The following is a 24226-nucleotide window of genomic DNA, read 5'->3' as shown; positions in this document are numbered from 1 at the left end:
TCAAATTTGTGTCGATAATCCAGCATTCAAAAGGAGAAACGTGTAATTAAAATTCAATCTCGAAATCTCTTTTCTCCAAGTAATTCGCGCGAATACGAGATTCGAAAGGAAGATCGATACGTAGAATTGTAAGCCAGCTCCTCAAATTAAGGACATGCGTAACGCTCTAATTATAACGCAGCGTAAATTAACATTAGAGGAAAACACGAAGTTGAGAACTAAAAAAGTAGTTCGTTAGTATTTTAATTTTCTTTTGTACTTTTCTTTTTTTTTTTTTTCACTATATTTGAAACAAAAAAATATTCTCGATGTATTTAGAATAATTCGCAACATCTTTTTACACGGATTTCACTCGGCGTGAAAGAAGGGTTAAAATTCCTGAAAAGGCGAGAACATACAGTTATCTATTTGTAAGCGGTGCAAAACTTGCAAACAAAACTCTCGAAGCTTTTACGTGCCGTGTTCTTGCGGCCGAAACTATTAGAAGCTTTTAAGTGTTAGCCTTTTGAAAAATGATTCCAACTTTTTATTCAATGTTTCATCCGGTGTACAACGTTGCTCGACATCCACGCTAATCCACGTTTTTTGTCGCATCGTTTCCAACACGTGATGTTAAAGATGATAGATTGCGAACAATCGTTTAACCAGTTGGAAAGTAATTTTTCAAGCGCAGCAATAAATAGCATTTTTTGTTCGAGAAGATTCTATTTTTATTTCAACAAATTTAATTCTACGATTATAGTTTCATGCAATTAGAATTGTGCGTATATATATATATAACGTTACGTTTAATTTATCGAAATTGGACGGCATCGAGTTCGTCTCAATCAGGCTGACGATGATGGCGAGAGGCTGTATTCATCGTTAAGTGAGAAACAGAAATGCGATCCCTTGTCGTATTATCCCGTAACCGATGGATCGATCATCGCCATTGCTCGTTCCAAGTAGATATTCTTCACATCTTGGCCAAGATATTACGCGAAAAAATTTTAATTCTCTCTTTCATTTCCATTTTCATTATCGAGCGAACGATTATTTATTTATTTGTATTTATAAAGAATATTTATTTATCTCAAAAATTAACTAAGAATCGAAATAATTATCGCCTCGTTGAATTTTCGACTTCAACCTTTTTTTCTTCCTCGCGACCAATTTCTTCGATCTGTTCCGCGAGCGGATCCGGAATATTCCGGTTATCGCGGGAAGGAATAACTGGAACAAAGCGGCCACGATTGCCGAGGACGCTGTCCAGGACGAGATATTCGCCGTCCTTTGTCCACGGGAAATAATTCGATATATCGGGCTTTTGCCCGTATCACGATCGTCGAGTGTCATCGCTACTGTCAAAGTGTCCTTTTTATAGGCAACGGGAGAATAATAGGTGGAAATAATACGTCAAGCCAACTGAACGCGACAGCTGAATGTTCTGGTCTGCTCCACTGGTGCGCTTGTCCATTCTCTCCTCCCCTCTTATCCTCTCGTCACGTTTCGTATCCTCGCGTCGAGATGGCTCCGCGAAAAATTTTTACTTTTACGTTAAGTAGAATATGTACACTAAGAGAGATCAGTCTTCGAAAATAACTCGAGTAAACTTGACGTTTGAAAAGTTCGCTTCTAGAATAATAGCGGTTCTGTCTTTGACACAATTGATGTAGTATCTATCTGTCTATCGAACGTTCTTCCACGTTTGAAAACTTTTTTCTTACCACATTCGAGCGTTCTGGTGGAATACTAGTTGCGAAATTTTATCGCGAAACTTGAGAACTTCTTTACGCATCGTACCGAAGTAATTTAATGGAAATCTGTCTGTGGGGAATAAGTTTCAAGACGGAGTTAATTGATCGGGTTATTAATGCGTCGGATGTAACTCTAGAATTCATCGTGAGAGCATGCCTGTTCAGGCAAAGGTAATCGAAACCCTTGTTTTGTTAATATCAAATCGCACGACTCATTCACCTCGGTCATTTATCGTTGCCTCAAACCTTTCTGGCACACGAGCCTTCCTTCTATCCAATTCAGGTCACAGATAATTGATATTAGCCATTTCCTTGATGTTTCTTCTAATCCCTGACTCATTACTCGCTCATCACCGCACCGAATATCCAATTCTCAAACGGTGGACCCTATTATAACTCGACTTCACAACATATCCGACCGCGTAAATTTCCTCTTACGAATTATGAACAAGATACATTGCCCGCTTCTAAACGTGTTTCGTGTGATATTTAGCTTGGAAGTAAATGGAATAGGATGCTTTCTAAATGATGTGTCTAATTTGTGTGCAAGAGGTTTGTGTCCTGTAAATCAAGCGTGTACGTTTTCAAAAGAAATATTAATATTGTAATTAGAAGATATATTTTTTTGATTAAAGTAGTGTTCTTTGTTGGTAAAAGTAAAAAGTAATAAGAAGAAAATACGATATTAGAAAAAAAAATATATGTATATAGTTGTTTTATATATATTTGAACTACGAAAATTATATTTTATTTATTTTAAACAATTTTACAATTTTCATAGCATTTATTTACCTACAGTTATCTACTGCGAATTTACTTCCGAATTGTTGGAAATAGTAACGAATGAAGCCTGTAGATGGCTACCAAACGAACGCCATGATGTTCTTCAGTTTGAAGCGGTAGTTTCAGCGTGTGTTTTGTCGCAACATTTTTTCGTACTTATGTTTCTTAAATCAATACTATTAAATGTTTTTTATTGTACAAGATTTACTTTTCGCAAGTGATATGTTTTTGTTCGATTTTACCAGATATCCACTTATATCGTGTAAGTTTTTGCATATATATCTGTTCCCTCATTTATAATTCATTTGGCTATTCTACTTGTTTTTCTTATTCCGAATAAAAGGATGAAGAACGGTAGAACGGATTATTTTCATTTGTAACATTACTTGTTACTTATTGTTGTATATAGTACTTTTTTCAAATCACAAGAAAATCACAAAAATATTCCAATTAGTCGTAACGGTTGATAATTCGAATTATTTTTTTTAGATATTGTCTATCTTAACCTAACTTAACTTAATTATAATGTGAGAATATAAATACTTATTTATAACAAATTATATCAAATAGAACGAATAATATATTCGCAGCGGTTTACACGGTGATTTATATATTTATTTAGCTAATGTAAAAAAATTTTCACTAAATCTGCAAAAATCTTATAACCTCTGCTTCGCTGCGTAAGCATTTTTCGTGGCCAGCAAATGCTATAAATTCACAGCTTAAAATAGAAATTGCTAAAAATTAGTAACAGAATATATCTCATATATCGTATAATTCGCTATACGCAGAATATTATAAAAGATCATAATTCCTTTTCAATTTTTTCCATTCAAGAACAATTCGATCGATAAATTCTCAAAGTCGAATAAAATTTCATCCCAATTCTAAATCCACCTCTCGACAAACAACACGCTCCAAACTAACTCTTGTCTACTATTTTCAGGTACCATTGCGCTATACACTACTTCGGTGGAAGTTAAATCGTGATCGCTTTGGCGAGAGGGCGAAGGACAAAGAGGAGCATTGAGTGCTTCGCCGTAGAGCTCGTCGAAGAAGGAGTACAAGCAAGCACGTGACATGAGTACCGTGACCCGAGACACTTGTTGCACGGCTGCTGTCCCTTAAAGAGTCTTGTATACACGGTGTGTTCCTTCGGTGCGGCGAAATTAGTCAACGTTCGAAATAAAACGCGAGAGAAAGAAGAGAAAAGGAAGAGATAGGTATATGCGCGTATCGTGAATTCCGTTCAATCTCGCGTTTCCTCGATACGTACTCGTGGCATGTCGGTGATATATCCTTTTAGTCAGGCTCGTGAGAAACCGCGTTTCGTGCTCAAGGATCTTTCGTTGACGAGCAAATCGCGAGTGCTAATCGTGTGATGCCGTTAAGACGAATTTCTTTTGTTTTTCGACTGCTGAGTGCACGCTTGTTTCGTGGCTCTGTCTAAGATCGGTGGATCTCAGTTTCGAGTTTGATCGCGCGAAAGGAAGGAGGTCGATCGTAGGAGGAAGGAAGAAAGAACATGAACGTGATCGTGCGCTCAGGCCGGTGACACCGGTCGAGATTGTGTGTGCGTGTGACTATCTTCGCTGATAACTCCCAGTTGGTGGACTCTCACTGAGACGACGGATATCTTTGTTCGGTAAGAAAAAATTTCTTATTTTTGATTTATTTCTTTATCGATATTAAATTGATTTTTTTGGAAAACTTTGGCAATTGAATTTTTATCTACCGTAATGCGTTACTTATAATTTGATGCGCATATAAAATTTATTTGTATTATTTTAACGATAATTTAATTCGTAATCTAGTATGCAATTAATTTGACTAAATTAAGTTAAAATTTGAATATTGAAATATAAATTACAAAGATTAATACGGGTACAGTTGAATTTCGCATTAAAATATTTAATTGACTCTTATGCCTCTTGTTCAATATCAATGATAAATTGGGTAATAATTTGCTCGCGAAAAAAATAAATGGGCACGAAATGATGAAAAAAACATGGGATCGTGTAAACATCGCGCGAATAAAAAGTACGAAATAACAACGGATCCGTTATTTATTTCGATTTGGTTTGTTTACCTTCCGACTCGTATCTGTCCGCATTGTCCGAAATATCGAAATATCGGCCGGCAAAAATTATTCCATTATCCGGCACATATAAATCGATTATATTTATACCCGTAATCAATTGGAACCAATTTTCTTCAATTTTCCCACGAATGTGATCGTCTTCGTGTCCATCTTTGAAAACAATTTCAACAGTTTTCACATTAATCCCAATGTGTGAACAAGATCTGTTTCATCTGTTTGGACAACTTCCAAAGATTTACGTTACATCGAAGATGACCACGATGACAAGTTGAATCGCGTATCTTTCCAATCGAAGAATGTATCAAATTTAAAATCGTAGGTGGATGTCGTCGGGGTTGTAGAAGGGTGTATTCGGCGAAGGCAGGAAGCACCGAAGAACCGGAAGGCTGGATCACCTCCGTGGAATGTCTTCGGGCGCCAAGCGGCTGGTGCAGTCGCTTCGGGGCCGCAGCGGTGGCGGGAGGGGCGGCAGCGGCGGGCGGGGGAGGGCGGGGGCGGGGAGGGAAGCGGGGGCGGCGGAGGTGGTGCGAGCACAAGCGCGACCAGATTGTGCCACTACGACAGCGGTCACGAGCTCGACGAGATCTCGGTGGTTGGCGCTGCCATCAGGGGCAGCGAGGGCCTTCCTACCCCCACCACACCCTGCCATTGTGGCGGCCTCAAGTACGGGAGCGGGCAAACGTTGTACAGTATAGCCGGTCTGGTGCCCCCTGCGCCCGCTGCGCCTGCGCATGGAGCACAATCAGGTGAGCGATTTTCCACGAGAATTTAACAACTTTGTTTCTAAAACGTGTATTATTAATTATTCCTTATGTGAATATATGTGAATAATTGGTTGGACTCCTTTAGACTTCTTTTCTGTTTACTTTACCGTTCTCCGTTGGAGGAGCGTAGTGGGGGTAAGAGTCAAGCCTGTATTTAAAGTATGTCCGTTTTATGTGTGTTGTCGAGGGATGTCGCTGCATGTTAGCTCTTGCTTATAAGCTCGAACGAGCAAGCCAAAGAAATAAGGATTTTGTTCGAAACAAAATGTATTTCACGTTGGATCACGATGCTGAAACTCTAAGTATGCTTTTTGAAATATTTCTGCCGATTTTTCACAATTTCCTCCTTTGAACAACCTCTTTAAAATTCTAACTAAGAATAAATGAATTATCATTTTATGTTACATTTTTATGGTTATATCTAAACACTTATCATCAGAACGTGTTATCGTACAATTTTTGGTTGAAATAATTACGATTAAAAAATGAAATGATATGGATAAAATTGGGAGTGAAACTTTAAAGTTTGCTTTTATCCCTAAAAATTGACTTTTAAATAAGGAACAGTTGCTAAGTTTATAGTGGATTTAATGAATTAATTTTATACATGGATGCTATGTAAATTGTATTTTTGATTAAAGAAAGCATTTTCGTAGAAAGGTTATAAACGTAAACTCCCCTCCCGGTGTGTTTTATTATTTTTAGACGTTATTGTCTATGTATCGTTTTCTTTTAAAATGGTAATAAATTCGGATAACCTGCTTCTCTGAGTGTTTGAAAGAAAAGATGGAAAGAACGAGGATTTCCATAAGCGAGTGGATTATATAATGTCAGATTCTCTTGATGTACGCTTTACACGTGTTCCGACATTTTTCATTATTGTTTTTCCATATTTTTAAATAACGAATACAAACATAGTATTTCGATGCGACCACACGATCAATATCCGCATTATCCCTACAAAATATCCACTTGCGTAAATATTCATTTATGAGGGAAATTTTAGATTCTCCCTTAATTAACCATATCCATGCAAGAAGAACTAACGTTATTCATTAACTAATATTAATTCGAGATCATATCGACGAGTTTACCGTTACACAATACCGCTTCAATTAACGTAAACAATGTACCCGATAAACAATTACATTTCTATGGAAATTGTAGATGGATGGGAATTGATTTGAGAAAAAAGGAAGGAATAAATTTGTTAAAATATTATCTCGACGCGTTATTATAATCTCCTTTCTTTTTTTTTCTTTTCTTTTCTTTTCAAATTTTTGAAAACGATCTCGATAAAAGGCAATGCACTCACCGTGCTCCCAGGTCACTGTACTTTCACAAGTTTCCGGAAATTCTTCCGCCTTTGCGTTCTGACAGAGGGATATTTCGCGTTCAACAATTCTTGTTGAAAAAAACTACGCATCATTGTACGCCGTTCACGATACGCCTCTCTCTCTCTTTCTCTCTCATATATCGCGTTATGTGTAACCGTATAAAGAGGGAGAGATAGAGATTTATTTCGATTCCATGTCGCGTGGATTTTCATTCTTTCAGACGAATAATTCATGGAGCAGTCAGTCTCTTCCCCCAACGATACATTCTGAATTCTTTTAATCCCTGACGGGTATATTTTCACGATCTTTGGCCACGTAACTTTCCTATATTTCTTTTTATACGAATATTAACCTTTATTATTTTTCACAACGAATATATTTCGACCAGTCTGAAAAAATTTGGGAGAAATAAAAATATTTCACTTTTATTTTCCTTACCTCTAATAAAATTCACTGAAACCGCTGTCCAATTACGGAATCGCAAAGAGTTAGGTTATATTAGACTAATAGATTAACGCAAGTACAAAATTAACTCCTGTCGAATAAATTTCATATTCGCCCATTTGGCGTAGCAAAAAAAAAAAAAAAGAGAGAAAAAGAAAGAAAGAGCGTATTCGTAATGGACAATTTCGTGCGAATCATTATGGCGGCTCTAATTTTTATCTGTGACTGCGCCTGCTCGTGGCGAAGCATTTAGCACTACCGAGGCTAACGCATCGGTAGTGGCTCGCTATCGCAGAAAAGAGGTTTGCTGGGTGTGCACGTATAATATAAGCGCCGGTAATGCTCCTCGCGGGAGTTTGCCACACTAACAGTACGATAAGGAAGTAGCACTTTTCTCTGCAATTTGCGTCCAGATGTTATCTGCAAATTATTCGCCGCGATTTGTTAAACGCGTTACATTCCACGTTATGGCGTTTCAAGAAGAATTTTTCGATAGCTCGTCGAGGAAAGCTTATCTCGTTTGCCCAGTCGCGCGAATTGTAAGACGTAAAAGTATAATTTCTAATTTCTTACGAATTGGTGTGGAATATACGCATATATACGAGTAGGTTAATTCGATGCGTCTCTTCCCTCTTGCATATATAAACGTTGCCATGTTTTTTCATTTAAAACGTTTCTCCCTTGCATATTTCTCGCGAGTTGCGCGGGAGAATACGGCGTTGCACTTATTAAAGTCGTACAAAATATACCGTCTAATATCCCTCTCGTTGAATAAAATATTGACACGTGATGCTGTAAAGAATGGCGTCTTTATAATGGAATTTTAGAAAAGAGAAATAGGAAAATTTTTTTTCTTTCGGTTCGGCAGGATTAATCGAGTAATTGATCGCGAGCATAATAAACTTACACAATAGCTATCTTCGCACAAAGGTGAAACAAAAGAAAGAGATTTGGAAAATAAATCTCCTTCATGGAAAAAAAAAAAACTTCGATCGATTTCAGATTCGTTTCATTCATCCGCGCAACAATCTTTTCTCAATCTATTAAATAAATTAAATTAATTTCTCTCTTTCTATGAATGACGATATTCGATATCCGGTTCGAGATATTCTATACAGAATATACAATTATTTTCGATCCTAATAACAATTCCGAATTTTCTGTAATGACTTCAAAAATCAAACACAGTCGATACTTTTCTTTTTATTATTAATTCGTCTCGACTAATTGGACGAGATGTACGAGAGATCGCGTGTGCGATTTGATTGGAATGCAAAATGGGATAGGCTAACAGCAGTAGGGATGGACAGCACGTAATCGAGGCCTGCTAATGATCTTGTCGCCGAATCAACCGAGTCGTCGTTACTATTAACGATACATTCGAGATGAGAAATCGCGGACGTTAATGCGATTTCACGACTGGCGCGCATCGATCCCATCCACCAGATATCGCCACCGCTCCGTGTCACGGCTTGATTGAAGCGATCCGTGAACGTAAACCGATCCAATTAAATCGGTTCTCGTTCATTCTCCGCCATTTTTTTCTCCCCCTCTCTCTTTCTCTCGATTTTTTTCCACCCGTTGTTCCATCAATTTTATTTGCGCGCGCGTATCCTTATGCTTATGTACCTCTATCAAGTGTTAAATTAGAACGAGAGTTTAAGAAATAATATTGGAAATATGGCGCCGCACACTTCGACGCAATAGGAGCTAACTGGACGAAATTATTTTTCGCTTTTAAGTTTATGTACGGAGATTTAATTTTTATTAAATAATTTATTAATTCATTAAAAATATATATATAATATAAAAATACAACTAAATATATATAAAAAGAAATCATAATTTAATAAATGTACGATAAACTGGAGAATTGGAAATGGTACTTCAAAGAAACAGATGTTAAGGAAAAAATGCTTATTAAAAAAAAAGTTATAGCTTTGGATAGATATGGGTCAGATGTGGGCCTAAATAGTGATAATTTAACGAAATAACGATGAAAAATTATAAAATGAAAAATATACCGTAAGAAGATACACTGCCCAAAGATTGAAAGGAATAAAAAGATTGCCAACTAATGTTCAGAATAATATTATTACTTAATTTTAATTAAAAAAAAAATCAAAAAACTTATCGATAATTTATAATTATCGATTTAAACTAAAGATATTTCCAAATGTTATTAAAATTAAAATTTAAATGCTTCTTAAAAAATTTGCAGAATTTTTAATCTTTAAATTTGTCAATTAGTTCTATATATGCATATATTTGTTTAATTTGATAAAACGTTTAAAAAGAGGATTTTAAAATTTTAATGTATAACAATTATTTGGGTGGAAAAATTAGAAGAAGCTAGCCGGGGATAAGGGGATTACGATCCACATAAGAGGATGGAAGATTTGTAAATGATCATTAAATGCATACTTGTGTCGAAACGTCTTTTATTCAGAAGTGTATTTCGAGCACATTAAATTTTCAATGATGTAGCAGGCCTCGCAGACGGAGGTGATAATGGAACGTGCGAAATCGGATAAAAGGTCTGTGCAGAGGGCTCGGTTGTAACTGGCGCGGAGCCAATATTCTTTCCTCCTTCGGTCACGTTCGAATTTTAAATCGTTACAAAGTAAGCTTCCTAGATTCGTAAATCTATTCGTCATTTCCGGTGGAAAAGAGGCAAAGACGGACCGCCGGTTTAACATAGTTTTAACGTGATAAATTCCTCTGACTTTAAACATCTCAAGAATCTTTGGACGAGAAAATATCGAAATGCTTCTTTGTTTAGATATTTTTTTTAAGAAGTAGATACATAGAAGATTAATTGTAACAGCAAATTTATTATTTATTATATGCAAACAGAATATTCTTTATTACAATATTTTTTATCGAATTCAAAACTTATATGTACGTTGTACTTTGAATATCGACTTATGGAATGTTCCTTACTTTTTAAGGAATTAATATCGATCAACGAATACGAAAATTTGTACTCGTGCTATGTAAAATGTTCGCAATAAGTGAGTCTCTTAGATCCGGGTTTTACGAGATCCAAGAGATTCGTGAACTGTCGAATCGCGGACGAGTTGTTAAATTTCCTGCGTCAGCGCGATTTTCGTCCGCTGTTGCCACGCTATTTACGCTTGCTCCATTTGTATCGTGAACGCGGTCGCTTCGTAAGCATCGTCTGCATTGTCGCGAAAATATTTTCTCTCTCTCGGCCGATTCAACGGAATTTTAGACCGTGCGCCGTCGCTCTCTTCTCGAATTTTTCTCGAACACAAAAAAGATATCGGCAAATATTACGATATGATATTATTTTACGAGTATATTCTCGGAAAACGTTTTCTTCCCGAAAATTATTAGATGGAGATATTATACATGTAAAATGATCTACAATTTAATTCGATACTAATAATTCGTTCCTAATATCGAGGCACGAATCGAAAATCACTTTTATTTTTCGCGAGTGAATAACTGATAATTTTTTCGATTGCTTTCAAACGAATATCTAATTAATTTTGAGCAATTCTAACAATTGTTTGACAAGACGAAGAAATAATATGACTTATATACATTAGATCAACTTAGATCAATTTAGAATCATTCACGGCGAACATCGAAATATGACAATAATATATTATTTCTAATTCTTATTGTTATATGTTACATATTATAATTCGTTATTAATCGTTTCTCTCGACGGACAAAAGTCGACGGGTCTATAATAACAAATAATTGGATACTTTTTTTCTAATATACGATTAAATCGTATTAAATACGAAACGTTAGAGGCGAGCATCGAACTAAAGGTGAAGAGTTTTCGCTTGATCGGTCGCGTCACAAGAGAAGACTGGGGGAAGACTGGAAAGTTGTGTAATCCGGCTGCAGCCCGCTCGTGAGACGCGGCTCGACAAAAGAGCTCTCCTTTGAAAATTCTTCCATCCGTTATCCGATAAAATCAATCTAACATCGCGGAAGAAATTAAGAGGAAATGTTTGGCAACGTGGCCTCGACAATGGTATCGGATTTATATTTCTCTTCAAACGGACGTGCTTAACGTGTATTTAACGATTTTCTTTCGATCCTTTTCCATTTCACAAACCGCATTTCATCTTCGATCAAACAATCTGTATTGATTTATTATTATTATTATTATTATTTCTTTTTATTTTTTTCCACGATCCCATGCTTTATCCTTTCACAATCAATCTTCACCAAATATTTACGTGAATACGTCCTATACATCATCCCCACGTCCACTTTTGTATACAGCGTTGCATTCGACGTCGGTAAATTTATGCTAGCCAAATTCCACCTCGATACATTAAAATTAATAACATCTTACAACGTGTGTATGCGTACGAATTACGCATTTATCCGTGTCAAATTTCTTATTTTTGAGGATCCTCGACACAATTTTCCACTTTTGTTTGAGCGAGAGATGTTCTGATCGAAGGTGTTCCAACTTTGCATAAGTCTCGCGCAGCGATCTTAGCGGAAATTGCTCAAAGCTTTCGTCGTCAGACACCTGCTGCGTGCATCAATTCGATTTAACGTTAACGAAGCGATGGGCGCATTAACGCGACACGAGACGCAAAGCCGTGTTTCGAAGAGGAATGGAAAATGCGCAACGGTCATGTTTTAAGAAGGGAAGAACAGATATACTCTTCTGTTTTCGAAGGAGCGTTAAAGCTCTCGGATTTACAATCTCCTCGTTTCTCCCTGCTTTTTATCTCCGAGTTTTCTTCCTCTTTTTCTCGCGAAAGTGGCAGCAGCCGCTTTCTCTTCGTCTTCTTTTTTGATTAAAAAAAATTAGCTACTAAATCATGATATACAATCAAGGGTTTTAATGCTCTACTCTCTTCGACGAGTTTTTCTTTCAAATTTGATACGTGGTTGCACGAAAAACGAGTGGAACGAGAGGGAAAAAGAAGAACATTTTTCTTTATGAGCGAGAAGTTGAATAAAAGTTGGAATTTTGTCAAAACTAATCAGGTTGAGAACAACACTCGCTGCGCCAACATAAATCAATTCGAAAACTGCGAGAATCGTTAATGAATCGATCGTGCAACATCGTAATAATATTGGGATATCTAGGTAAACTGAACGACTTTGTACATTACAGAAATGTAGTGTCTGAATCGACGATACTACCATCTACTGCCGTAAAACTGTACTATCGTTTGAGCGAATGGTGGTTCGTGGCTGATCAACTATAATATACTTCTAACTGTACTCTAATACGAAACTGTATCGTTGCTGAATTCTATCAGATTCGTATTCTATTCTAAATGATCTAGAAAACTGTCGCCTTGGCCTTGGCCTTGATCTTTCCTCCAATCATTACTTTTTGTGAAAATGCGAGCTAAGTGGGGATTAGAGGGACCAATAGTCGCGTTGGAAGTTTCGAAGGATGGGCCTTTGCGGGATCGCAGCGTGTGGGGGTCGAGACGCTTGCTTCCACGATGATCCGTTGCAAGGCGCTACGCGCGCAACTGCGAAACGACCGTTGCTATTATATCTTTGTTTAAATCGAGGATTTAAAAAATGTTAAGCAGAGTCAAGCATTAACTCGTTGAAAAATAACTTGGTTAAAAATTTCGATTTATATAACTTATATTTTTTGAATAATATTTATTTATAGTTGATATAACGTTCTTCGTATAATCTCGACCGTTTGATTACAATTATTATTATGTTTTAGACTTCAACGTAAATTTTGCTATATCCGAAATATCCGAGTTTTGGATCTTGTCTATTTTTCTAAATTTATTCAATTGTCTCTTGAATATTGATATAAGGCGTCGAAGTTTTTCTGTTAAAGTATTCAAACTACAATTCAAATTTCTTTTGTTCCTTTTTGCAAGTAGATTTTTCGCCGATTTCATTCAAATATCTTGAATAATTCATACGCCTTTTTACTTTGAAAAGCGGAAAAAACTATTTTTTTCACTGATCTTATGGATAAAATTTATTTTTCAAGATTATTTTATAATTAAATTATTGAAAATACGAGATATAATAAAAATGCTTTTCAATCGTACAAAAGTTAATATAATTATAAGATACAAAATTATTTAACGATGCACTTTCCAAAAAAAAGTCAAATTTTTCGTTCGATACCATGATATTTATTAAAAACATACAATACATACATACTTATACTTACTTGGATTGAAAATTAATGAAATTAAAAAGAACAGTAAAATTGTAAATAATAATTTTATTTTTCAATTTGGAGATTAACTATTTTTAAAACCATATAATTATCTTAACAACTAGAAAATATGAAACCAAATGCTCCATCAATTATCCGTATAAAAAAATTTTTCCATTTCGAGAGTACTCGTGAAAAGAGATTTTTTTGCCTCTTTTAAGAGACAAATACTCCCAACTAACGCGACGTACAATTCTTGCCGCGATCGTTGCACTCCTATATAATATATCAACGTTTAACAGTGTCGAAGCGAAGAAACAAGCGTTTCCACCGTGTCAGATCGATTAAACGCTTAACCAAGATTAATGAACGCGACGGCCTTTAATCCTTTAACGCGGCGACGGTGGTATTAACCCCCATTGGCTGGCCGTAATGTAATCGCGGATCAACCCGCTCCTTCTTTGTACCGGTAACCGGCGAAAGGAAGTCTCGTGGCTCTGGCTCGAGATAGGGAACCGACATAAAAGGCCTCTCCCCTCTCCCCTCCTCTCGTTGAAACGTTAAACGGGCGATCGTCCCCCTCCAATAGGATCGCGTGCACGCGTGATTAACGCGCGCCTCGAAATTTCCACCTTAATCAGCCAATGGATGAACGTCCGTAACGTCTCTCTCCTTTTTATCGACCGAGTTTGGTCATCGATCAAAATCCAAACTTTCCTTCGCTTTGTCTCGTCTCTTTGTTGTGGCCCTTTTATTTATTTGATTATTTATTTTAGGATAATGAAACTAGAAGAAACTAGGAGAGAATTTTAAAAAATTTTCGACATTTTATTGCTTCGCAAGTTTTTATTTGGTCATCGTTTACGAGTGGACGTGGCGTTTTTCTGTATTCTTTTCTATATTTCCTGAACGTATAAGTAGTACTTAGTTAGTTTGCTCGGGAATCGGTTAAGTAAGAGAGGAAGTCTAGAACTCCTCGAGGAAAAGGAGAGGATGGTCTAAGAGACTCGTGGTGGAGAAGTTGGCCAGACCTGGTTTGGATCGAGCATCGGAGAAGTGTTCGCTCTTCTCGTATCTGGTTCCCACACACTTCGACACGATCTCGCGTCGAGTCTATCTTTCTGCGAGTAAGGTGAACCGTTGGATCCATTGTGGTTTTGAAAAATCCAAAATCAATCGGTCTTTGCAAAAGTCTCGTTGAAATCTTTCTGTATCGAAACTTCAAAGCGAAGCTCTTTCTTCGATTTTTATTCTTTTTTAAGTAGAGTCTTTCTGCGATATTCAAAGTCGCTTTAACAACGAGTCTCGTTGATCGATTTTAAAAGAGATGAAAAAGATTCGATATTTATTTGCTCGATCGTTTTAAATTCGTGGAATTTGTGAATCCACGAAGTGTTTTTTTTTTTTTTAATTAATCTTAATTATTGAAAAAGAAATTTGTATTTTTTTTAAAAAATGATGTACATTTTTTACGGAAATATATATTATTCATTTTTCTTGAATTTAATTTCGTATTCTTTTATGCAAAATTTGTCCTTTATTCTACCGCTTTGCGCATGTTATTATGCATAGTAGAATGAAGTTTCCGTATATACAAATAGACGTATTTACATTGGAACTACACATTTCAGTCGTTCGTGGATGCATCAAAAAAAATTCTTTCAGCGGAAATTTGTATTGTGTCGGAAACAAAAATTTCACGATGGAGTTAATAGTTTCGGCGAAATTACTATTCTTTTTTTTTTTTTTTTTTTGCGAAATGAAAAAATATAATAATTAAAATTTAACGAGAGAAAAAAAGAATATTTAACTACTAGTAGAGAGGAAAATTATTTTAATCATTCGTTATCGCAGTGGATTAATGAATTATAACGTATTCCATTTCTTTTATAAAATGAAATTAAATTAACTCCATGGAATAATAATAATAATAATATTAATATTAATAATAAGCAAATTTCGAGAATAAATGTGGCATTAAAAAATTATTATAAGCGAAATATCTAATCGAAATATCTAATCGAAACAATGATCGATATAATTTTTAATCAATGTCCATATTAGTGTATTGCAATTTTTCATAACAGCTCGAACATTCGTTATGATTTTTCTTCTGAAAATTCCTTTTACGAAAATGAGCACACGAAAATAGTCGAACACTTGTGAACAAAAGCGTTAAAATTTGGTTAAGTAACCTATTGTACATAGATTTCGATATTGAATTTTATTTAGGAGATGTTCATTCATCTGATATCGTTCCACGTGAACAGTCAGTTGAGTGACATATATGAGTTGTCGACGAATGTATCGCAAGAAATATATTTCTTTCCGAATTTTCAATTAATAACACTGTTCGTAACAACGATCATTTAGAGATGATCCATCTCGTTTCTGAATATAGCCACGAACAGAATTTTGTATAAACGAGAAAGCTTGGAAATGGAAGATGGAAACGGGTTTGTTTCTTTTTGGTATCGTTCCTCGATGAAACGAAAAAATACAAGTGTGCGGAAAACTTTCGACGTTGCTAATGGTCGAGGTATCGTCAGTGGCGAGAGAATTTCATTAAAACGCTCAGTTTCTGAACGGTATCGAATTACCTTAGTCACAGCTGTGCGAGATATCTTTTTTTGCGTGTATTTCAATTCTATCTTCGACGATGGTTCTCGCTTAGTGGGCCTCGACAAACGTGCTTAAATTTCACTCGTATATTAAGCTTTATTTCCTAAACCAGACTATACACGTATATTTAGAAAATTACGAAACATGTATGGATTATAAAAATTTGTTTTCAATTTGGTAGAAAGGAGGAGATGTTCTTACTAATAAAATATTACGGCTTCGAAGATTTTTCAACGTGCTTCTTGATAAAATATTATACAGCTGCATTACCTACAATGTTGGTACTTTGCCGGAATAAAGAGAAGGATTTAAAGGAAAGAAAATAGAGATTATTCTTTAATGGATTCTAACGTTTTTTTTTTTCCTCTTTTATAATTCCTCAAGAAAACTCTTAAATTAATTATTATAATAATGTTTCAAATTGAACAAACCTTGCGATAATCTTTTTAAGAGATTCCTATTGGATAATTAAATTAATCTCGATGCTGTTAAATTATCTCAAAATATAGAATTACAGATTAATCAACATCAAATTTATTACAAAGTGATCAAAATGAAATAAATTATTCAGATAAATCTAACTTATAAAATATTCGTATAAATAAAAATTACTAGAAATATAATTCTGGATTCGTTACAGTACATGGCGTTAAAGAGAACCATTTTTTTTATAAAAAGAACCATGAAAGCATCGATGCACATTATTCAAACAATTTACGATGAACGGAGAGCAGACGATCGACTTACGAATAATGTTCAACGATTGTAAACGACAATGACGAACTTGTATTCGATACATCCTTCTGGGCACGCGTTCTGAAGTGGATTAACAAGCAGGCTATTTAGAGACAGCTCGAATCGTGGTAGACTAAGAGAAGGTTGAATCGAGGTTGCGACAGTTTGACAGAGGTTAGATTGTGGTGAATGTCAAAAGCAAGCATTAGCTCGAACCATTTCTCCCTTTGTATTTGCCAAGATCTGACCATCGATAAGCTATAATACTTTGTTCAATGACACGGATTGTTGTTTGACTCGATCGGTAAATTGGAACCACTGTTTCACTTTATCGATCGGTACTTCATAAGTAGATTGCGAAAATTTATGGGATGTTCAAATGTAAAAAATGGAATGGAAATAAACGCGTTGTCCCTGCGCGTTTTTATACAATAACATTCATAAAAAAAAAGATACATTTTTTTTTTAAATATTTCTTTGAAAAAGTTCAAATATAGTTTAATAGCAAGGTGTTTCCTAGGTTGATTCTATTTTATCTTTAGCAGGAGAAAAGCTTTTTTAAAACCAGAGAAGCTTCTCTACTTGCAAAAATATTAAATGTTCTTTATAGGAGAGTGTTTTACCCTCGTATCGCACGTTTTCTCTCGAATTTTAGCAAAAAAATTTTTGAAAAAAAACTTGTAAGAACCAATGAATGGAGAAATAGTTTGAATAAATTTGGATAAATTTTACGTACGAATTTATTCATAGAAATTTATTATCCGAGTTTATACTGAGTTTCTTATAAAAACCTTCGATGAAAAATTTTTTTTCTTTTTAAAATACGTAATAGATCCCGAAATATAATAAAATATTTAACACGAGATGTTCTAACGCTGCGAGATATTTGTTCGAATTTTATTCACAACGTTCTGATCATTCATCGCGCCGATCATCCACTCTTCGATGCGTAACTACAAATATATCAACACTACCAGTTTTTTATCTCGAAAACGTAAAGATGACGTACCATTCTCTTTTACGGCACATCGAGATACCATTTTATACGCTGTTTTACATACTACTGTAATTCTTCAGTTTTACCTCTTTTCCATTCCACCCATATTTATTCTCGCGTACGTACTATTATCCGGAATATATCATTTCAACGCGTCCCTTATGTAGAAAATAAACTAAATAATTGTAAGGTTACTCGAACGATCGATAGTAATCTAAACAATTTTTTGACAGATAGGTAGCTCTCCAAGCGGTCATTAACCGCATCAAGTGGCTCGAAATTAATTTCTGCCGGACCACCAGTGTCACGATTTCGGTTCTCAACGATATCTATCGTTTCGATCGTGACGCAAACCGATTCCTTTTTGCAAAAAATATTCAGTACGCGTGTACTCGATCTATTTCTAATCGTATTCGTGTTCGCAAACACGGACGCTAGTTTCACACCTGTGTGATGTAGAAGGTTTATTAATAATAAGAGATCTGGTCGGATAACCGTGAGAAACCGAGTTATTCCGGTGGCTTCCCTCCGCCTCGGGATAAAATAAGACCTGTCCATTGATTTTCACGCTTAAAGGCGGCTTCGATCTCTCTCTCTCTCTCCCTCTCTCGATCCCCTCTCTTCCTTACCGACGTTGAGCTGTCATTTTTAACTCAACGCCTCGACTCTGAAATATAATTTTTGACCCGAGTCACAGGCTGCGCGCAAAATGATTTTCGAAAAATTTTTTTTTCCTCGTTCGTCACAGATATATATACATATACGGACTGTTTAATTAAATGAATTAAATGATCAAACTGCATTGATATATTCTATGAATAAAAATAAGAAAAAAATATTATATGAATATCCGCAAAAATATTTATAAAAGAGTTATGTAATAAAAATGAACATGTTCATGAAAGATGAAGATGAAATTCGAACAGTGGTTTCTCTGAAGAGTATCAAGCGTGATAATAAAGCGTTTGCAGATCTTGCACTCGTGTTTATATTTTTTTCTTATTTTTATAGGACAAATTGGTGCAGTTTGATCGTATAATACGCGCTTCGTATTATAATTTGAAACTGGAAAAGAGGATTTAAAGAGGTATAAGGACGGTGGAAAAACGGTGTGGCGCTACATGCATCGATTTATGCGGATTAATTTAAATGTTGTGAATTTAAATCCATCGAACAAACAAAGACGCATCTTTCAAGGTTTAACAAGATTCAACATTGAAACATCACACTCGAAGTCAAAGGAATATCTCGCTTCAAAAATCAAAAGAATATTCCATTAGATCACATTAGATATGGAGGAATTTTAAATTTGATCACCGTGAAATATACGCCCTCTGTCAAGTTCCGTGTATACTTTATATACAGTAGAGATAACGTGTCGAGTAACGTGTCGCAAAACATAGAGCATGGAACAATTAACGCGAAGATGTGTTTTCCCTTGGGTTTAATTCATTCGCATGCAACGCAATTTTATTATCTTTCCAGTTGTTGTAAAGAACTCGAGATATTCTGTGGAATTTACGGCAGTTGTTAATCGAATAATATACTACGATTTTGATTTTTTGATCAACAAAATTTAAAACAAAATTTTAAAAACCAGCCGATGATCGTAGAATCTGATTAAGTAATGAGTATTCTTCTTGTATTCAATAATACGATTGATGAAAAAAAAAAAAGAGAGATCTATCCATTGAAAATATGTAAAAAGCCATGAAGATCAAGATTGAGGTAAGCGTAACATTGGCCGGTGTTCAAATTACTCGTACGCTGCTTATAACTGTCAAACGCACACCGTTTCCTATAACGAGCGCCACCTATTCATCGTGGCCACGTGCGTACACATTGGCGACTATCGAGTGTCATTAACGCATCCATCCTTGTGAATTACGCGCTGGATCGAGATCCACTCTGGTTAACCGACGAGAGGAGATGCGGTCCGTTCTATCCTATATCCAACAACGAACGTTTCCAACGTTTCGAAACAGGTGGGATATTTCGAAACATTCTCTGACGAGATTTGACGCCTATTCGTCCATCCAATTTCTTCTCTATACGATTCATCGTAAATTGGAAACGTATATATTCGTTTTTCTCGCAAGGAAAAGAATTATACGGAAAGAGTGTTTCGATACCTTCGTTATTTCTGAAATTCTCTAAAACGTTTATGTATTTTTCAAGATATTTATTCCTCAGCAAAATAGAAAAATTTTATCAACGCGAAATATAAAACACGAATCGATTAAACGTGAAGGCAGATCGAGAAATAAAAGGATTTTTCATGGAGCGTACGAAGAATTCGAGACGAATCGAATTTTTACAGAAACTCACGATTCTTAACAAAAATTTAACGAAATCAAAACATCGTCGAACGTTTGTGATCAACATTGTTGAATTGCATGGTTGAATAAATTGATGATCGGACTCGTTCCGATCCATCGCGATTGTTTTCGCACAGTGTGCGCGCGCATTATTGCGCTACGATTATGCGCATCGTTCATTTCCTACCGATTTTATCATACAATGGTAATGTAGAATAACGAATAAAATTCGCTGTATTTTCATTATACAAGTTTCTCACTCAATTATTGTCCATTCAACCTTGCAAATAATGGAATGTATAATTCACATTGTTCGTGATATATTTTACAGTTAATTTTTCTCTGAAAAAATTTCTCCGAATTGTACAAAAAATATTCCAGAAGGAAATTTTTTTATTTTCCTTTACAAAATTATATATATTTAAGTAATAATACGGAAAATTTTAAAAATGATATTGTACGATATGATAAAAAAGTTACTCCATCATATAGAAATAGAATTATTCTTATTTTCGACAACAAACTTTTTTTATTCGTAAGAGCATCTTGAATTTCTTCTTTATGAACAAAACAATATATATTCTCGAGATCGATAATCGAAGCTTTTCTCTCGTATACCGAAATTTATCATTTTTATTCGACTCGCTGATTAGTTTCCACCGCCATTGTAACGCGTTATCGTGTATGAGAAACACGTGTGAAAAAGATACAGTATCGTGAAAAGCAAGGCCAGGCCCCCCTTCGCTATAAAGCTCTCCCTTTTCAGCGAATGTAAAAGGCTTGGCCAGCACGAAATCGTTACGGTAAAGTAGCGGGATTCGATTAAGTAAGGGGGAAGCGGAGGAGGAGGAGGAGCGCAGTGGGTTGGACGAAAATCGAGGGAGGGGAGCAATGAACGATGTAAGGAAGCGAGAACGAGAGGATGAAAACCGAGACGAATTGCGTTCAAGCGCTAAAAGATATTTTAAAAAAGTAAAAGAGAAAAGTTCGATATAACGAATAATTGATAAACGAAAAGAAAGGTTTAAAGAAAGAAAAAATTTGTGGTTAATAGTATAATTATAATTTTGGAATATTTATATTTGATACTTACTATTGGATTGATCTACGATTAACATCCATTTTTGTCTCTTTAAAAAACATGTTTTAAAAATACTTTGATACAACGAATCGAGAAGTTTAAAAAGGAAGAAAAGAAAGAATGAATTAAGGAAAGAATTTATGATTAATATTTATTATTAGATCGATCTACGATTAATATTCCTTTTAAAGATGGTTGGAGAAAAAAGGAAAAGATACTTGACGGTAATAAAATGATCGATAAAGGACGAAGGAAAAAGTTTTTCAACTTTTGAATGGTGGTATACACTATCAAAATATCAAATATAGGGGAATATCTTGCGAAATTTCGTCGACAGATGACAGCAGCAGTGGCAGTTGAAGTATCAATGGTAAGATCTCCCGCAATTTCGTAACAACTACGGAGTCTACAAAATATGCAAAATTTAAAAGCTTTTTTGAATTCAAAAATTTAAAAAAAAAAACTCACTATGGCCAGAATTATTCTCATCACGAATCGCGCTTTTCCTCGACAATTTCATTTGTTTTTTTTTTTTTCTCTCTCTCTCCACTATATCTCTACAATTTATTTACCTACACCGATAAATATTAATCACATATGAAATTTTAGTTCAATTTTTGGTATCTTTTTAATAATTCAAATCATTTCAGAATTTATTCGTATCTATGTATCATATAGTCCAAATATTGATATTGCATTTTGATTAATTAATAATATTATAAAAGATATAAATTCAGGATGTGATTATTTCAATTAATTCGTATAAAATGGAGCTTCGTTTTATCTTATAATAATATATATCCGTATTATAGAACGAAAGTATATTCTATTACTCGTTTAAATTAAACAGAGTTTGAGGAATCGGAATTATAATTTTATTTAATATACCAGCAGCGCAATAGGTTATGTTTTACCTCGAGATCAACTTATTACCAGCAATTCATTAGAATTGGAGATTATAAAATTGCTCTTCTGAATTATCCATAAATGGGATTCTAAATTTTTCCTTTTCATGGAATCGTTATCACGCACTTCTGCAAAATATCCTCTCGAACAGTCTCGAAAACGTTTGCTGCTCGTCCAACAATCTGAATCGAATTAATGGAAGAAATCGAACGCCCTCTCTCATCCTCCCGAGAAATAAAAATTTAACTGTTCTTCGCTGGATTTAACGATCGAAAGAAGATTCTCGAGTAAAAAAAGGGAGAAAGATCGAGTTCGAACGAAAACAAAACGAGAGGAATTTTGAAAAAAGGAATAATAAAGATTGACAATAGCCCTTTAAGAATTGTAGAGTCATCGTCTAAGTTTGTTTCATATTTTATTCGAAGTCCTCGTTGAAGAATAAATTTTTTAAACTTGGAGGAGGAGGAGGAGGACGGAAAGTTGGAAAACTCTAAAGATCGGTAAATAGAGATGCGATTTCTCCTCGACGACTTTAATTTAAGTGTCGGTCAAACAGGAATTCAAGGAGTCTCATTGAATTTATGAAGTTACATTTTTCCTTCACCGTGGAGGATTTATCTGTGAGTGAAATCACGCGTATGTACGTTTCACTTTTAACTCGAAATTTTTCTCTAATTCTTTTCGAATTTTATATCGTACGATTAAATATAAAGTAAGGAGATTTTTGACAAATCGGATTTTATTATGTAAGTTTATTATTCGTTGGAAATTTGAAAGAGAAAGTTTTAATAGGATTGTAAAAAAAAGATATTTGATAATCTTCTAACGATTTAATTTATTTTTATTTACTATCTATCCATATCAAAAAAAAAAAAAATAATAATTTGAATCAATTTATGCACTACTACATTTACCATTGATCGTGTATCGATAAATAGACGAATTATCGCAGGTATGAAATATCCACTTGATTTATATATGATCCGTCAAAAATGCTTTCACGGTCATCGATAAAAATTATTACTGCGAAAAAAATATCGATCCCACACATCCTGCCACTATCACTTTTGAAGTAGAGATGAAAATCGACGAATGATCGAAGCTGCGAAAGAAATATCGACGCCAAACATCTACCGCCATTGCACTGTTGATTTACATGTGATTCGTCGACAGTGCCTCGACAGTGCTTCAATAGACCAAGAGATACGTCGAAGCACTGTTAATACGTACGATGAAAATCGACAAAAATAATTTATATATTATTAATAATTTATATAATATTTATAAAAACAGGTAACCGTTTCGTGGTTTAAGCGAACGTTCAAGTCGGGTGGAAACAAAAACGACACAGATCCTCGCGATAGCTCGCGTCTTCTATCCCCATTCGAGTCGATGGTTCCAGACCATCACGTGGCAACGGTAGATCACATTGCGATACAACAGCACTTACGAATAGGCGATAAGAAGATCTCGTCGATGCTTTCGAACCGTGGCTTTTCTTTCTTGTCGTGCTTCACGCTTCTCAGAGTCGAAGGAAAAAATCTAGGGATTTTTTCCCTGCCTGCGACGCAATGAAATCTCGCCTCCTACAAACTAGTCGGAAAGCGAATATAACCAAGATTTCAATTCCATTTAATTTCGCTCGATTATTTGAACTTCTCTCGTTCGAAGCACAACGTGTCTGAAAATGTTTATATTCTGACAAAAAGTTATCTAAATTAATTCTGTGATATATTTCTTTTGTTTTTTTTCTTTTGTTTCGAAACGTATCCACGAATTTCTTCCTTACCGATTATTCGAAAGATTTCGTCTTCTAATTGCAATTCGAAATCTATTCGATTATTTGATTTTCTTTTATTCGAAAATAGTATGTCTGAAAATGTTTATATTCTGGTAAAAAGAATAAATTATCCGAATTAATTTTCTGTATGTATTTCCTTTTTGTTTCGAAACGAGTATTCGAAAGAACTGTACTTCCAATTACAATTCGAAATAGTAATCGATGCTCCAATCAGAATTTCCAGATTCAAAGATGGCTCTATGATTGGCCGTTAATAAAAGTTTTTGCAAAAAGAAAATAAAGAATAAAGTGATTAAAGAAATAAATAAATTTCTTAATAATAAATAAGTTACAGTTCAAATTTATTAAAATAAGTTAAAATATATAATACATAAATTGGAACGAATTTAATTAAAGTTGATAATAAAAAAAATATATAATATCATTTTGTTATTTCATAAAAATAAA

At 34.9% G+C, this 24226-nt stretch overlaps 1 protein-coding gene across 1 annotated transcript in view; it reads left to right on the top strand.

Annotated features, from left to right (window-relative positions):
- Window positions 1–1065: 1065 nt before the first annotated feature.
- LOC108003278 (cyclic nucleotide-gated cation channel alpha-3) overlaps window positions 1066–24226 on the top strand; it is a 105593-nt gene continuing 82432 nt past the window's right edge. Inside the window, 4 exon segments of the mRNA XM_062075396.1 lie at window positions 1066–1907; window positions 3466–4164; window positions 4940–5114; window positions 5117–5366. Coding sequence (XP_061931380.1) covers window positions 5025–5114; window positions 5117–5366 — 340 coding nt within the window. The 5' untranslated portion in view covers window positions 1066–1907; window positions 3466–4164; window positions 4940–5024.

This window comes from Apis cerana, linkage group LG5 (assembly GCF_029169275.1).
Source record: "Apis cerana isolate GH-2021 linkage group LG5, AcerK_1.0, whole genome shotgun sequence".
Lineage (NCBI taxonomy): Eukaryota > Metazoa > Arthropoda > Insecta > Hymenoptera > Apidae > Apis > Apis cerana.
This window is presented reverse-complemented; position numbering and strand designations above follow the sequence as displayed.